The sequence below is a fragment of the Anabrus simplex genome, chromosome 4 (assembly GCF_040414725.1).
Source record: "Anabrus simplex isolate iqAnaSimp1 chromosome 4, ASM4041472v1, whole genome shotgun sequence".
NCBI classification, from domain to species: Eukaryota; Metazoa; Arthropoda; class Insecta; order Orthoptera; family Tettigoniidae; genus Anabrus; species Anabrus simplex.
Window position 1 is genome coordinate 302,324,246 of NC_090268.1, and position 18,613 is coordinate 302,342,858.

An 18,613-nucleotide genomic window follows, 5' to 3' on the forward strand; every position below is an offset into this window, starting at 1 on the left:
CCAGTCCAAGAAAACTCTGGTCGTTTCTTTGTAATGTGCTTCCTCAGTGTAGCCAATACTAATGTGTAGTATGCTGCTGTAATAGTAGAGTGAGGGGGAACTGCATGCTGGTAAATAATTCCATTACTGTAAAAAAATGTGATCACCATCACTTTCCCTGCAGATGAAACAACTTTTGCCTTTTTGGTGTTGGAGAACCTGGCGATTTCCACACTGTGCTGGCTTGTTTTCCTTCAGGATCATAATGATGCAGCCACGACTCATCACCGGTTATAATCGAGTTCAAAAACGCATCCCCTCCATCAGCAAAGAGATGCAGCACCTCAAGGCTTTTCTCCACTCCCACAGCCTTTTGTTCGGGAGTCAACACACGTGGCACCCAACGGGCACAAACTCGGGTCATATGGAGATGATCGTGCATAATCATAAAGACACTGCCATATGAAATTCTCAACACTTCACTGAGGTAATAATAATAATAATAATAATAATAATAATAATAATAATAATAATAATAATAATAATAATAATAATAATAATAATAATAATAATAATAATAATAATAATCGTATGGCCTCAGCTACCGTGTGCAGACATTTCAATTTGACGCCATCTGGCTGTCTGCTCGTCAATTTCGACGTTCCGTTTTACTCTAGGCCCCCACTAGATGGCAGACCGAGTAAACCGAAACTCTCTTGGGCATCTATGGCTGAGATTTAATGAATTTTGTCGGGTAAACACCAAATGTGTCACCAGAGATCTTTAACATGCCGACATCGTACGACATGGAGTGTCGAATGGACTTTTTTCCGCCCTTCAAAAATCCGACTACCTCTGCCGGGTTTGAACCCGCTATCTTGGGATCCGGAGGCCGACACTCTACCGCTGATCCACAGAGGCAGCTACTTCACTGAGGTTATATATTGTTATCCGCCGATCCTCATGAACAATCACAGCAGCTGTGTTGATGTTGACTTCAGTCACAGCAGAAGCCGAAACACCAGGCTCACCTTGCTTAACACAGACAAGTCAGCCTTCTTTTAAGTCTTTGAACCACCTAAACACTGTTGCATGAGGTAGTGCATCTTCACCGTACGCTAGCTTCAGCTTTTCGTAAGTTTCAGCGCTAGCTTCAGCTTTTCGTAAGTTTCAGTGGCTGTATGGTTTAAACAAAAACAGATTGCGATGTACTGCTCCTCTCGTGTCACCTCCATTGTCCGGTATGCAAAATGCATGTAGCACCTACATAACAGAGCATTACTACCAACCTACCAATACGAAAGTGCTGCCGCCTATGGACATTATGCATAAAAACCCGCTCTTTTCAAATATTTATGTAACAGATAGGAAACGATCATGGAAGCTACAGGAAAAAATCAGTCTCAGTCTTTGTTGATCAGCCTTCATACTTTACTTAGCCAGTAATCATAATTTAAATGTTTCATCTGATGTTGGTAAGTTAAATTCAGAACTTCCCTCCAGTTTCTCCTTTTAAATAACAAATATTTTATTACCCTTCTAGTTAAGCCTATATCTGCTTGTATACTTACACAAGAAGACCAATACTAAGTAATGGTTCAATGAGCTCCTTAGAGGACCAAACATATCATCATCATCATCATCATCATCATCATCATCATCATCATCATCATCATCATCATCATCATCATCGTCATCTCATCGTCATCATTTAAAGTTTTAAAAAAGCATGATACTCACCTCATGCTGGCTTCCATATGGGATTTAATATATTGAGCCATGTAAGCCAGGAAAGTGTCTCTGATCTCTGGATGAAACTGTCGTAGGAGTGTCTGAATCCCCACAATGAAAGACACTCCATCCAATGGTTCTTGGGATTTCTTGCTCATTAGAGTTCCTGTGTTATGACAAAGAAAGAAATTCTCTTAAAGCTTCTTAATTATACACAATAAACCTGTACACTCAAAATAAGACTGAAGTCATGTATACAACAATAGGAACATGTAATAAGATAAATACAAAGACAGTCCAATGTGAGAGAAGGGAGCAAAAGAAAGAGACAAGCCCACTGGGCATCTTGTGGTGGTGATTTTTGTTTTAAGAGAAAGTACAACTATGTAACCATCCTTTCTGAAAATATTAAGTGGAGACAAAAATTAAAATAAAATAAAACAATTTATTAAATGAGGGAATTTGAAAAATGAATAAAAACATACATACCAGTATTTATTATAGACAGTAACGCCTGTCAGCATTCAGTCTGTAAGCTGCTGTGAATTTACTAAATGCCTCTACAATCCTCTATTGGTAACTAGCTCTGTGGCATCGTTTTGTTCAGTACCTCTTATCTTTAAAACCTTAGAAACTGAGTCATCTTGGTCTCCCTCTACTTCTCTTACCCTTCATGACAGAACCCATTATTCTCCTCGATACCCTAACCTCGTTCATTCTCCTCACATGACCCACCGACCAAAGCCGGTTTATGCATGTAACTTATATCAATCGTGTTCATTCCCAACTTAGTCTTTATCTCTTCATGCCAAGTACCCTTCCTGCCACTGTTCCCACCTATTTGTACCCGAAATCATTCTCACTGCTTTCATATCTGTTATTTCTAACTTGTGAATAAGATATTCTGAGTACACCCAGCTTTCATTCCATGCAACAAAGTTGGCCTAAAAACAGACCATTCTAAAGATAGTTTTGTCTGGGAGCTGACATTTTTCGTACAGAATACTTTTGATCGCAACCTCACTACATTAGCTTTGCTGGTTGATTCAATCTCAAATACTATACTACCATCCTGGGAGAATACACATCCTAAATACTTTAATGACCTACCTATTCCCATTCTGTATTCCCAGCCTGACATTCAACTTTCTTAGATGTGTCCCTACTGACACTACTTTTGTGATGATACCAGTTTGTACCTGCAATCATTCACTATTTTCGTAACTGTTACTTCTAACTAGTGAAAAAGATATCCTGAGTCCACCCAGCTTTCACTCCATGCAGCAAAGTTGGTCTGAAAACAGACCATTATAAAGATAATTTTGTCCGCAAGCTGACATTTTTCTTACAGAATACTTTTGATTGCAACTGTTAGCTCACTGCATTAGCTTTGCTGGTTCTGTCAATCTCAGTTACTATACTACCATTCTGGGAGAATACACATCCTAAATAATCGAAATGATCTATCTATTCCCGTTTTGTATTCTCAACCCGACATTCAATGCTCTTAAATTTCTCTCTACTGACATAACTTTTGTCTTGGAAATTCTAATTTTCATATCATACTCACTGCACCTATTTTCAACTTCCAACAGTTTAGGTTAAGTCTTTTAGAATCACAAGTTAAACCCCAAGGTCATTTATACTTACGTACCACAATTTAAACGATAAATCATAACTTACATGCCCCATTAGACATATCCGGATATGCCAATCAAAGATGGGAACTTCCTTCAGATATTGTAATGTAATTCATGCAAAACATCAACATTAGCCAGCTGATTTCTGACTGATCAGATGGAATCCTTTCTTTTTCATATATCTGTAATCTATCAATACAAATATGAAGCTCATAAATAATGCCACGTACTGACAATGCCCAATGTTGCATAACTGCGGTGACTGGACGAGAACTGGTGTATTCAACATGGTATGGCCATATGTGTTGAGATTTTTTATAAAAATTGAAAATTCATAAATATCTTTTAAAGTAGCTCATAGGGTTCAAATGTATTAGATATGAATGAATGTTAATTACATTTTCTATAAGTATTGTTATGTACACTGTTAGATAGCACTAATACTTTCAGTGAAATTTAAAGTTTGTGAAGAATATAACAAAATGGTATTGAATAGGTTGACTTCTCTCTACCCTTTGATAGTGATCAATTGTCAATATGGACCATAATGAAATTCATAACTTATGAATATAACAAATGAAAATATTCCCGTTATTTTTGCTCTCATGGTAAAGATGCATGAAACATAGGAGATGGGAAATTATATTTTATACAACTTTTACAATGTTCAGTTTTATGGTACAGCTAATATTACTGAAAAAGTTGTTCCTATTTTGGCTAATGTATACCAATCAGTGATCCTAGAACTGAGGTGTACCGAGCTCGATAGCTGCAGTCACTTAAGTGCGGCCAGTATCCAGTATTCGGGAGATAGTAGGTTTGAACCCCAATGTTGGCAGCCCTGAAGATGGTTTCCCATGGTTTCCCATTTTCACACCAGGCAAATGCTGAGGCTGTACCTTAATTAAGGCCATGGCCGATTCCTTCCCAGTCCTAGCCCGTTCCTGTCCCATCGTTGCCATAAGACATATATGTTATCGTTCTACTATGCAATTTTATTTGACGTAAATAAATATCACACGAGAACACGTTCACTTCCTTGTATAAATTACTTTATTCACACTGTACATCACAACACACAATTATACACACTAGCAAATGATACAATATATACAACACTCAATAGCGGAGTACCCTGAAGTCGATTCTGACCAGTACAGATACCAACAACACTGACGCGCACACTATAACATAATCTCTCTTGAATTCACCGCCTCACTCGATTGAGCCCCATACTCAGACTCCACCTCGGAGCCCAACAGTCACTCCCAGTCCATCACTTGCCTGAGTCCCAAGAACCAAAATCTGCAAACTTAGAACTAAGAACTTAGAACTACCTTCACTGACTGACAGCTCGATATTTATACTATTCGATCAACCATCTAGAATGATCGACTTCTGGAAGAGTTCTTACAACACTCTAATGGGACACACTCAAAACTTTGATCGACCCGCTAGTCGAATGAGTACTTGAACGTTCCTTTCCTATTTAAAAATGTGCATGGAAATATCTACAACATTCATAATGTCTCTACATGTATCTGGATAATAAAACCTTGCCGTAAGTTTCCAGAACCTTTCACCTATACCAAATTATAGTACAATAGGTCTAACATACGAACATTATGGAATTTTCTACCGCTTTCGACTCTATAGATTTTGAGGTTAAACAATACGTATTTGAGGTTATACAATTTTATACTACATATTTACAGAGAAACCCTATACTAGTCATGTTTAACACTTAATAAAATATAATTTAGCATTGAATAAACTGCAATTAAAATATATTAACCATACTAATTGAAGGTTTTACACCAAATACGATGTTGTACCTACGACACTGTGTCGGTGCAACGTAAAGCCAATAGCAAAGAACTGAGGTGTAAGAAATTCATGCATAACTTCTGTCATTGCTCTAGGGACACATTTTTGAGACTTCAGGGTAAACAGCGCGTTCACTTCCATTCTAATATTGCATCAATTCAAAAGGAATCTGTCCATCAAGGTGATTTAGAGTTTGTGCTGCACGTGGTTTTCACAAAGAATTGTGTTCTGATTGTGGACACGGATATGAAACCGAGAATTTTTTTTGCATTTACCTGTTGGGCATTGGAGAAAGAAAACAAAAGGTGAAAGGAATTAGCAGATGTGTGGGCATGGAGAAGGATAATCCATACAAGATGAGTAGAGAAAAAACCAAATGTATAGGTGCTCAGAGAAGTCAATATAGACACTGCTAAGTGTAATAAGTAAAGGAATAGAAATTATTGGCCACAAGATATGACATCATTTTCTTATGAATACCATGGAGAGGAAAATTGCTGGGAAGAGAGGAAGGGGATGACCAAGAAAGACATATGTGAGCGAGATGAACAGCATGAAGAGTTTCACAAGATATACTAACTGACAAATGTATCCGATCACAAGGCAATGTCTCTGTTCTCACTGCAAGTTATTTTTGTTGAATTTGACAGAAATTAACAATTTTCTGCAGTTTTAAAAAGTAAACACTTTATTCATGATTACCATTGATTGAGGTGCATACATAGTATTGAAATATAAGTTTATCGTCATTTAAGGAAATGAAAATACAAACATGATACAAAAAATGTAATGCTGAATGGAAATGTTTCTGTCCCGAAGGTTAATGAAGGAAATGTCAATCTATGCAGACAACACAAGCACAGATCAGTAGTGGAAGTTGCCTCCTTGAGCATGGATGACAGCCTGTATTCGCTGCAGCAGACTTAGAATTAATCGCCGGATAACATCCTGTAGCAGGGCTCCAGGATGGCAGCTCAAAGTTCTCATTTTGAAACACATGCAAAATGGATGTAAGAAATCCGACAATGAGATTCTCAGCATTCTCAACGAGATGTGATGTGGTCAGAGGCAGAAACTTATCAGAAAAAATTAACTTGCAATGAAGCAGAACATTGCCTTGTGATCAGGTGATTTTATAAATTTGCCAATCAGTGTATGGCGAGTCAAAAAGACTAATGAGAAATAGGAGAGATTGGCTGCACCGACAAAGTGAGCCACTAGCAGACGGTGATGAACATTAGATATAACTTTGGTCATTAGTAACCTGCCTAGGAAAAAATATTTCCAACATTCCACAGAGAAATTTCCTCATTCAACTGGAATGAGACGGCTAAGATCAGAACTTGATATACTAAATAATAGCAAGGTACTCACTATGTATAGAATTCTGTATGTTAAATGAAGTTGAAGAAAAAATGAAGAAAGTATAGTAACATGCCTTAATTAGATAGAACTTACAGCCAAAAAAGAAAAAAATTGCAGTGGGATGCAAGGAAAAAAAAAAAAAAAAAATCTCAAACCTCAAATATGCAATCTCATTATTCTATGATGAGTGAAGTCTGTAACAAAAAGGGAGTTGCTGAATAATTTTTATTGGGAATAAATAAGAATACACTGAACCCATGACCTTTGTGCCCTAAGAACATTATGCATAAATCGACAATCATTTAGAAGTTCGATTCTTGATAGCATGGATTTGACACGTGACGAGGGGGTGATTACCTTCGGTCCCACCCTCTGGGATACGTGACGTCAGCCGCATGTGTCCACGGCGGAAGAATCTCAAGTCATTTTTATGAACTATTTCAAAGCGCGTGTACATGGCGTGACCCAAGCCAAGTCAAAAAAATATAGTGCCTATCAAAGGAGGTCAACTATCCCACAAATCGAACCCGTATAAATTTTAAATGTCCATGAACACTACCGCCAGAAATGTAGCAAGTATGTAGTCACTTTCAAAACTCTTGTAATTACAGTTAAGTCAGAAAATTTATAGAAATTTTCTTGGCGGCAAAGGGAGATACCCGAAGAGAGGGGGTAACTGGTATAAATATAAAGGGACGCCATGACGAAGCCTCCTTCTCCGGCATTTGTGGTACAAAGCGGACGAAAACTGTTGAACTGCTCTGTGAAATCAAACAACAAAAGTAGACTGAGTTCAACGCAGATTTTAGCCATTGTGGCTGGGGTCTTGACTCCATGTTGAGATAGTTTTCTTGAGTGGAAATAATTGTACCAGATAGGACGGTCAAAGTACTGAATAAATTCTCCTGTGATTATTAAAGTAATTCGTGTGCGGAAGTAATTACAGTCCATCGTGTGCGAAAAAAAAAAGTGAAGGGCATTTCTTTTTTTTTAATGCTTTATTCCAGGAAACCTGAAGAAATATAATAATGATCTGTGAAGCCATGAATGTAAAAATGGCTAAATAAAAATGCCAGGGTCGCAGGTGAGCCCTATTAAATTAGAATCTAGCGGGTTCCACCTTTTCAATACAAAATACAATGTTGTTGGATGGTATTTACAACATATTGTGTATAACGAGCTTTTAATCCATCTAAGTGGTTATTATATACATGAAATGAACATTTTAACATCAAATGGACTGCATACAATTTTAAATCCTCAAGCTTAAGTTCGCATTTGAATTCGATAGTACGATAGTACAAAATCACAGACATTAAGGAATGTGAAGACAACTCATCAAACAGACGAGAAATTTTATAATTATGACTTACAAGAATTCTCTTGTTACATATTAGAGTTTTAATATAGCATAATTTACTGTAGATGTTTTAGGATTTAACTAGTGCAATATTCTATTGTTTGTATATATGTATATTAAGGAGTTTACGTATGACAATATGTTGTTTAATGTTTAGATTGTCAAGTTTTTTCGCACTTTCTGAGCAGCTGATGATGGTGTCAAAAATTGAACACCGAAACATGTTCTGTAATAAAAATGTTGTAAATACCATCCAACAACATTGTATTTTGTATTGAAAAGGTGGAACCCGCTAGATTCTAATTTAATTGTGATCTCAGTTCAATACGGACCAAAAGATGAAGTTCCTTACGTTTATTGGTGAGCCCTATGACGAACAATGGTGTGACTACATAAGGTAATGTGACTTTCCATCTTACTACCTATTATATCTTGTTTCATGATCTCTAAGAGTGTATTTTGAATGGGGATATACGATGCAGTGGTCACCCCTATTAAGTTTTGTAAATGTTAGAATACGACTAAAAGAGTAATTTGTTTTATTTTCCACTTGGATACATTTCTGAAGTCTTGCGAGTGCCGTATAATGTTGTAAAAGGTTACTGAATAGGGTTTAGAAGTGATATCATGTCCAATGTAGATCGCCATTTCCGTGTGTGGGTACTGTCTATATATTTGTGATGTCAAATTAAGATGTTTATTCGACGTAAAATTTTTCTGTCTGTAATTTTGACGTAAATAATATAGAAATCCATGGTTACTCATTTTCAATTGAGTGGAAGCGCGCTGTCGGGTGAGAGAAGTGTGATGAGTTTGGTCACGGAGAGAAACGTTTTCTAGGCCCATTTTAAACTGTGTCTGACTGACAATAAAAAGATCTAGTAGAAATTTTCAGTCATTTTTCGTAAAAATCAAGTTATTAAAAATACGATATCATGTTATGCGAAGCTGTTCATCACTAATGCATTTGCGTATTAGACGTCATAAATTCTAGTAAGGATTTTATTCCAGTTCTTTGTCGGTGATAGTTGTGGAGTTGGGAAACAGAGGTTAGTTTTGTCGTATGAGTTGAGATGAGATTTGTGAATCAGGTTAGACTTGTCATTGAAGCCGGGACATGGAAGCCCGAGGAATATTTTATAATGTTGGGAATGGAAAGAAATACAGGGTGTTTACAAATGAATATCGGAGTTTTAACGCCTTATAATATTGAATACATTAAACTTACAGTTATAAATTAAATGTCAAATGAAAGAGCAACTCAAACAGTTTTATTACGAACTTTACAAATGTTCAATGTGACTACCATTTGTTACACGGCATACATCAAGTCTATAGTCGAGTTCTTCCCAAACGTTATTAAGTGTGTCTTCAGTAATCTCAGCAACAGCTGCTTCAATCCGGTTTCTTAATTCAGGAAGGTCAGCTGGTAGCGGAGGCACGTACACACGATCCTTGATGAAGCCCCAAAGGAAAAAATCGCATGGCGTTTGGTCGGGAGAACGTGGAGGCCATGCCAAGCAAGTCCTGTCATTGGGGCCCTTGCGGCCTATATCCAGCGCTCGGGTACAGTGACATTTAACCAATCGCGTACGTCGTTATGCCAGTGAGGTGGCGCACCATCTTGATGGAAAATGAAGTTCTCTGGCTCATTTTCTTCCAACTGAGGGAAGAGCCATTGCTCTAGTGTATCGAGGTAAGAAGTACCAGTTACAGTACGTTCACCATAAAAGAAAGGCCCATAAACCTTTCGCCGGGATACGGCACAAAAAACATTCACTTTAGGGGAATCTCGTTGCATTTGTACCAACTCGTGAGGATTTTCTGAGCCCCAGATGCGCACATTATGAGTGTTTACATGTCCACTAAGGTGAAAGACCGATTCATCACTGAAAACAACACGATTCATAAACTCAATCATGTAACAACATGTCGTTTGCGAAGTTGGCACGTAATCTGTGGTCTGCCGGCTTTAGAGCTTGTAATAACTGTAAACGGTAAGGACGTAGCTGTAAGCGTTTTCTTACAACTTTCCAAACGGTCGACGCAGGAAGTTGTAATTCACGACTAGCCTTCCGGACTGATTTCTTTGGGCTACGAGTGAATGACTCTCTCACTCGCTCAACAGTCTCTTCACTTAATCTTGGTCGTCCCTTGCTCTTCCCTTTACAAAGGCAACCGGTGTCTTCAAACGTATACCATCTGCGAATGTTATTATCACTTGGAGGATCACAACCGAACTTAATGCGGAACGCACGTTGCACAGTAACTACAGATTCTGTCTTTGCAAACTGCAAAACACAAAAAGCTTTCTGTTCACTAGTCGCTATCTTTGCTACTACCGCTGTCTAGTGGATTGTGGGGAAACCATTGCACGTACATGCGCACTGGTGCCAACAAACAAAACTGTTTGAGTTGCTCTTTCATTTGACATATAATGTATAACTGTAAGTTTAACGTATTCAGTATTATAAGGCGTTAAAACTCCGATATTCATTTGTAAACACCCTGTATATAGAAATCCATGGCGGTATTAATTTGCGACGTGTATAATTAGTGTGGGCATCTTGAAGCATAATCTGTGCATTTTGTTGGTTAGAATATCGTATTTGTTTAATTATGTCGGCAGAATTTAAAAGGGAACATTTTGAGAAACCAGTCAAGTAGAACAGAACAGGTGCTTCATGTCACTGCCAAGCGGACGAGGGTGAAACGCCGGCAGCTGATAGAGAAACACACAATGGGGATAACGGGACAGGCGTGGAATTGAGAATGTATTCTCGGCCGGGGAGAACTTTAAATGTTGAATTTAGTTGAAGTTCATATCCGGTAATAACCTGAGTATTGTGGAATACTGTAAATTTGTTTAATTGGGGACGTAATGAACATTTGAAACCACAAACTTCGAGTATACGGAACCAAATTCAGGGTTGTCCAAAATATAGAGCGATGGTTGTGATTATGGTTTGTCTTTGAGGGGTGCGCAAAATTTATAAAGGGTATGACGAGATATGACATTGTAATTATATGGCGAATTGTTTTGGTTTGTACATAGATTATTAGGATACCCAAGTGTTAATAATGGCTAGGATTAGATTAGATTTAAAGTGTGAGATCATGAGACAAGATATATAACTGGACATGAATTATGTAACAATTCATTCTCCAGCCAGATAAACATCACATGATTGAATTTACATCACAGCTGCGTAGGAATTTGTGAAGAAACCAGAGTCCGCGGAGATAGAAATTGTTGTTCTTTAACATTTCGTTAAATCATTTAAATTTATTTAATTATTAATTTCAGTGAAACTGCATTTTGAAATAACTTTAATCAAGTGAATAACTTGGAGATGCATTCTGGAAATCTTAGTTTGTTTTCTGGGGAATATTTAAATGGTAAAGTAATGATTAAGGGGACATATCCGAAGGAAATGGATTTTACTGCCACAAAGTTTGTGGGCATCGCTATTGTTGTAATTATTTAACTTTGATTGATTGAGCAGTGAATGTGCTGGGGATAGTAAAGTGGAAACTTTGGTCATCAACCGATGTAACTTAATTGTGTTTAGCCTTCAGCCTAGAAACTTGGATTGTCAGGGGGTCATCAACCTCAGTGACTCAGATTAGGGCCATATGCCACTGTAGCATCATTTTCCTTGCAGTCATCATCCACAATGACTTTAAAGTAACTTAGAAGTTCAGATGTCGGTCCATGACATAGACACAGGTCTCATCGATTCAATTAAGGGTCCATGCCGTAGAACCACTGTGTGGCACACACCGATTGGACGGCCTTAATTATACCCAGAGTCCAGAGTTCGTGTTACAAAGGCTGGACCATAACGAATCACTATGATGGTACATGTGGTCTCACATGGAAGCCGAATTTAAGGATTTCCAGACTTTCCTTTCTTAAATAATTAATAATTGAGACAATGGTTTCTAGTAAGAACGCCCATCAGGCAGTTACGTCAAAGGCTCACACCAGTGTTCTGACCCTTTATGAAAAATGATTGTGGTGTCCAGTGGACAAAATTGACTTCAATGATGCTGTTGACATATCAGAACGCTTCAAATTTTCCTGAATAAATAGAAATCTTTTAAACAGACCTTTCATTCCAGTAGATAGAATTACTGAACCCTACCTTTACCTCAGCAAGTGATGAAGAACCCGATACGACCCAAGAGACAGATCTCATGAACTTTGCTGATAGGTAAGAAAGGTAGGTATCCCTCAATATGGACCAAAGGGTTCAATACAAACTAAGGAAAGTTCTACTTGTACTGAATCTAATCAGTTAATAACTTCTGCAAAAAGACAAAGCATACCATAATCTTAATTAAAGTACATGATTAAGGTTACAGAGAAATCATTTATGGTGTGGTTTAGGTAGTCTAATAATGCAAAGTGTACAAATGATTTCTTATAATCTGAAGAGAGCCCCCTTCAGCACAAATAGACATATGTCTTGAACAGCTTGTTTGCTTACACCAAAGCAGGCACAAAATGTCACAAAAGAATTATCTGGGAATTGATCTGCTGAATACAACTATCTGGAGAACTTATTTTAAGAAAGAAAAAGCACTTGTTCTCTCTTCCTTTTTTTTTTTCCATGAACACAATTATGCTGATGTTAACTTTCATGGAACAGCATGAAATCAAAACTAGAGACTATAGGTTACTCACCCATATTCTTAACGTATTGTAATTTGGAGAGCTGTGAGATCACAAAGAGGAATGTGAGGAGCGAGAAGTGCTGCAGGTTCTTAGTGGTGATATAAATCTTGGCGTATGGGTTGCTGATGCCAGCCCAGTCCAAGTAGGTGGACAATTCATACATGAGAGGATTGTCCTCTTTGGGGTATGGTCTTGATGGATCTTTGTAGTGGCTCTCAATCTCGGAGAGAAGAGCCCTGTAAAATAATCAATTAAATAACCAACAAATATCAAATTAAAATCTATAACTTAATTTTATAATCTATTTTTTATTTAATGTGTCCTCTTTCAGGTATTTTCTAAGTTTATTTAATCTAGAATTAGTTTCTGATCGACTGAAGAACCTCACAGTTACGGCATAGATAAATGAAGTTCAAACTGAAGAGATATATGTGGCTTTCAAAAAAATAAAAAATAAACATTAGTAACAACTGGTCAAGTCTTCAGTAAGAGAATGTTCTTCCACTCCATATGGTGTAACCATAGTGCACTGCGATATCCTTTAAGCCTCGGTTCGTTAGATCTTGCGGGAGCTAATGAATGAAGAGTTGTTTTGCTATTTGTCGCTAGGAGCTCTGATAGCCCAGCCCTGCTGGAAGAGCATATCAGTGCATTATGGTGCAGGATATTGTAACGCAACAACAACAACAACAACAACGATAATAATAATAATAATAATAATAATAATAATAATAATAATAATAATAATAATAATAATAATAATAATAATAATAATAATAATAATAATAATAATAATAATAATAATAATAATAATAATAATAATAATAATAATAATAATAATAATAATAATAATAATAATAATAATAATAATAATAATAATAATAATAATAATAATAATAATAATAATAATAATAATAATAATAATAATAATAATAATAATAATTGCAATGGCCCAAGGATATTAAAAATGAACACGGTCCAAACAACAAAATACAATAACAAGGAACAAATGCTACTTACCTTGAGTGCAGTAAGCTACATAAATAAAATGTGGATGGGACCATAAATTAATTAGAGGTAAAAAGTCCAGGATTGAAAACAAAAATTTACACTTGACAAATCACTAATAGCACTAAGTATACCAAATGACAAGACAAGATTTTATTAAAGGTGGAAACAAAATATATAATTAATAAATGAATTTAACTCACAATAAATTAAAACCAGAAGAAAGTTGAAAAACTGATACTTTTTACCAAAGATTAAAGAAAGTAATAACTGATGGGTAACAGATTCTTAAATGAAAAATGAAATGTCATATGGCTTTTAGTGCTGGGATATTCCAGGACGGGTTCGGCTCGCCAGGTGCATGTCTTTTTATTTGACGCCCGTAGGCGACCTGCGTGCCGTGGTGGTGGTGGTGGTGGTGGTGGTGGTGGTGATGATGATGATGATGATGATGATGATGAAAACAACACATACACCCAGCCCTCGTGCCGTAGGAATTAACCAATTAAGGTTAAAATCCCCAACCTGGCCGGGAATCGAACCCGGGACCCTCTGCACCGAAGGCCAGTACGCTGACTGTTCAGCCAATGAGTCGGACAATTCTTAAATACTGGCCAGTAAATATAGTTTCCTTTTGATAATTAAATTTAAGTTAATTGGATACAATAAATCTACTTAAATTAAGTTGAAATTTGTTTCAACCTAATTGACCCACACTAATCCATGTTTAAACAAAAATAATGGTAACATGGTCACATTACTTCTGCAACTCACAACACATCCAGAATTGAAATTAATATCGAACAAATTAAATCATCAAATTAAATGATTAAATATCAAACTGTAGTTAAATATTCCCCGATATAACAAAACATTTTAAAGGAACATTTGAATGTTCCACCAAAACTACTGAACAAATTACAGACGAACTGCAATGCTGCTTCCCAAGCCAAGCTATAATTAACAACAAGCAGAGCCTGCATAACTTGAAAGCATACACTAACAAGAAATTACACAAGTAATAATGAAAGGAATAAGACAAAACACGGATCTGGATAGTTCAGGTAAGCGTTTAAGAAAACAAAATTTGACAATTAGGAGAATCAAATTTCAACTCCCTGCTAACTGTGGTGATACAGATGATAAAATAATAATAATTACCGGTACATTAGAGTGTATGATTTAAATTTCATTGCACATAAACATAAAATTTAACAGAGGGCAAAATTTTGGTTATAGAATTTAACGTGAGGTGGCCTTGGAAGTGGCAAAAGAGGTAGAATTTAAACACCCAACACCAGTGGACAATTCACAGCCAACACCAGGCAACTCACGATAAAATAACGCTAAAAATAGAGATCACATTAGAAGGATACGAAAATATTGATAGAATAAAATACACAACAATAATAATAATAATAATAATAATAATAATAATAATAATAATAATAATAATAATAATAATAATAATAATATTAATAAAGATATTCCAAAAATATTACGAGTAGATATAAAGATAAGCAAGAATCGCAAATAAATAAAAAACTTGTAGGATGACTTTTACACTCATACGCCCATATACTGTGATTCTAAATGACCTCAGTTATCCCATTATTAATGTTCCAGGGATTCTGGCCCGACGTTACAGAGGCTAAGCCTGTACTATGGAGGTGACTAGATGGAGAAAAATATTTAAGTTACAGAAATTACAAGATAAATTTTAAAGGTTACAAAATCATAGTCACTTCAAGATCAAGTTGAGAGGGAATACAAGAGGGTACCTCACACTCTATATCCTGATTTCGATTAAGTTCTTTTGACTTGTTTGAAATTTACATTTTAGAAAAAAAAGTTACATTACTAAAGATTTGAAACCTTTCCCTTGAGCTAGCTTTCAAAGACTATCACATAGTTAAGCCAAAACTGCCATTACCTTGAGCCGGTGGACCTCCCAAAGATGGACGAGGGAGCCTTTCTTTCTACCTCCATTATGTACACACTCTAGACTGGAGCGATCACTCAGACAACCTGGTTCGAAATGTGCCAGCTTTTATAGCAGAGGGGAAGGTTCCACAAAACTCTGGGCCAAGGCCCTTACACACCCCCAATTCTCATTGGATAATAAAATAAATATAAAAATTTTATCATTGGTGAATAAATAAATGTACAAAATTTTTGATGGGCCAACGCCTTAAGTTGGTGGGAAGAGATAGAAGTGTTGATAACTTTTGAACATCAAAAACAAACACTAAACATTCCAGTTTAGGAAACATTGACTTACCAAATTACTTAAGAAATTAATAGTTCATCTTCATCCCAGAGGGCACAACATAAGTTGATAGTAGGGACATCTGTCAAAAAATGTCCAAACTTCTTGTACTAGTAGTTTCAACGTTTATATTGCAGATGGCCTTATCCAAAGCGCTTAATTTGAATGCGTGGGGCGAGTGTACCTCCGGTACAATTAATATAAATACTTTCACATAATATGGTTTCAGAATCAGTGTTGGGGAAGCACAAAGATGGTCAATGGCTTTAAAGGCAAATGAGGAATGCAAATCTCAATGGCAGAGAACGTGGAAGAACTATCTTTGAAATAAAAATCCACATGTCTGATCCCACAACGGGCGACGTTGTGGTCAGCATCTGTACCCACGTCATGCTCCAGATCTTACCAATCTGATTCAAACTATGGTGGAGCCTTCACGCTCTGCCCCCATGTGAATAGACTCACACAAACTATCACAGTGGGAAAACATGCATCAGAAATTACCCCATCCGGTAAGATCTGGAGACAGAGAGAGTCTGGTCTAAGAAGGGCATTGGATTCTAGGGACCCTGCACCATCATGCTGCGATCAATAAGAGGATCCCTCACCCTGCAAGATCAGAACCAAGAGGAAACATTTATTCAGAACAATGAATGTGAATACCCTCCCACAATACAGAGAGGGCTCGTCAAGGAATTAGAGAAATATTAAATCAAGCTACTCATGGCACAGGAAACAAGATTCCTCTCCAATGAAGTATCTATAATGGAGAACTACTGGATAATAATGGGGCAACCAGCAATCAGGGAAAACAAAACGGACAATAAAAGATCACCATCAATTCTGGGAACAGCTTTCTTTGTCCACAATTCAATTATCAATGCCATCATTGATTTAAGATTTAAGATCCCCATCCCCAAGGCTATCAGTCTCAACTCTGAAGAGTGGACAGAAATCATACGCGATCTTCAATGGACATGCTCCAATTAATGAGGATAACAAGAAAAATCCAGAAAAGATTAGAGAAAGAGTTGTTGAAAATGCCCGATCATTTGGTCAAAATACTAATGGGCGATTTCAATGCACAGGTCAGGAAGGAAAGAAAATACAGGAAGATTGTTGGCAGCTACCCAGGCCATATGAGAACCAACAGAAACAGAGAAAAGCTTCTTGAAGTATGTGAAGCATACAGTCTAAAGCTGATATTCACTCGATTCAAAAGTGAAAGAACAGTTAATGAGATGGTGTTCACCAAAGCCCATATTGGGAGAATTTCAAATAGATCATGTAGCCACATCAAGTCCATTGGAATTGTTGAACATCAAAGTGCAGAGAGGGGCTAATATAGATTCTGACCATTACCTGATCAGAGTCAAGATAAATTTTTAATCAAAATCCAACAAGAAACTTCCAACTAAAGTTAAGAGGTACCGAACTGACAAACTGACGATAAACCTGGATATTGTTGAGAAGTTCCGACAAGAGCTTGAGCTCTTGGTGTCTTTTAATTGGGATGAAATGGCCAGAAGGATTCAAGAAGCAGCTGAAAAGACTGTAATGCTTCCCAAAAGGAAGAAACACCCACGGTGAAACAGCGATTGTGAAGTAGCCCTGCAGAAACTGTCTGAGGCTTGGAATAAGTGGTGTTCTAACCAGAAAAATTTCAAAGATTTCACGGAACAAAGGAAACTAATGGCAAAAATCCTTAGGAATACAAAGAGAAGGTAAGAGAAAGAACAGCTGCTCCACAAAGGAAATATTTCAAGGAGAACAACACAAGAGATTTCTACTGAATGTTTAAGAACAAAATCAAAGGATTCGCCACCAGTAATCTGTGTTTTAAAAATTAACAAGGGAAACTCATCCTTGATTACAGGAAAAACTGCAAGCACTTGGCTCAATATTTTCAGAAACTTATACACTGTGAACTCCCTGATGAGGGATTGTTCTCTGAAGAATCCCTGTTTAAATTATGACATTCGCTCCCACAGAATACAGAAGAAATTAAAGATATCATTAAGGAACTAAAAAAAACAACAAAGCTCTCGTGAAGGACTCAGTTACATCAGAGCTATTCAAATATGCTGGTGACAATATGGCAAATAAACTAGAGGAACTTCCATATTTGGAAGACAGAGAAAATTCCAAGTGACTGGAAGAATACACTCATTCAACCTTTGCCCAAAATAAAGAGACTGAGCTAATATCAGCAACTACAGAGGTATCTCCCTTCTTCCTATAGCATACAAAATCCTCTGAAAAGCCATGCAACATAGACTTGAAACTCATTTACACAAACAGGTAGGTGAATATTAGACAGGGTTCGGGATAGGGCGTTCATGTGTAGAGCAAATATATATCGTAAAAACATTAATCAAAGTATGATCAATGAGAAACCAGAAGAGGACAATCTTAACCTTCGTAGATTTCAAGAAAGCATATGTTTCTGTAAGGCCGGCCGTGGTGTACGGTTAGCATGCTTGCCTCTTACCCAGAGGCCTCGAGGTCAATTCTCGGCCAGGTCAGAGATTTTTACGTGGATCTGAGGGCTGGTTCGAGGTCCACTCAGCCTACATAATTACAATTGAGGAGCTATCTGATGGTGAGATGGCGGCTCCAGTCTAGGAAGCCAAGAATAATGGCCGAGAGGATTTGTCGTGTGGTCATAATCTGCAGGTCTTTGAGCTGTGCAGTGGTCGCTTGGTAGGCCATGGCCCTTCGGGGCTGTCGCACCATGGGGTTTGGGGTTTATA

The 18,613-nt window shown here is 37.1% G+C and overlaps 1 protein-coding gene across 3 annotated transcripts in view; it reads right to left on the reverse strand.

Annotated features, from left to right (window-relative positions):
* The window catches only part of Strump (WASH complex subunit strump), a 410,953-nt gene that overhangs the window by 15,143 nt on the left and 377,197 nt on the right, over window positions 1-18,613 (reverse strand). For all 3 annotated transcript variants that reach the window (XM_067145637.2, XM_068227252.1, XM_068227253.1), the window contains exons 19-20: window positions 12,593-12,819; window positions 1,720-1,876 (exon numbers count right to left, since the gene is read on the reverse strand). In XM_067145637.2, the coding sequence (XP_067001738.2) occupies window positions 1,720-1,876; window positions 12,593-12,819 (384 nt within the window). The remainder of the gene's footprint in view (window positions 1-1,719; window positions 1,877-12,592; window positions 12,820-18,613) is intronic.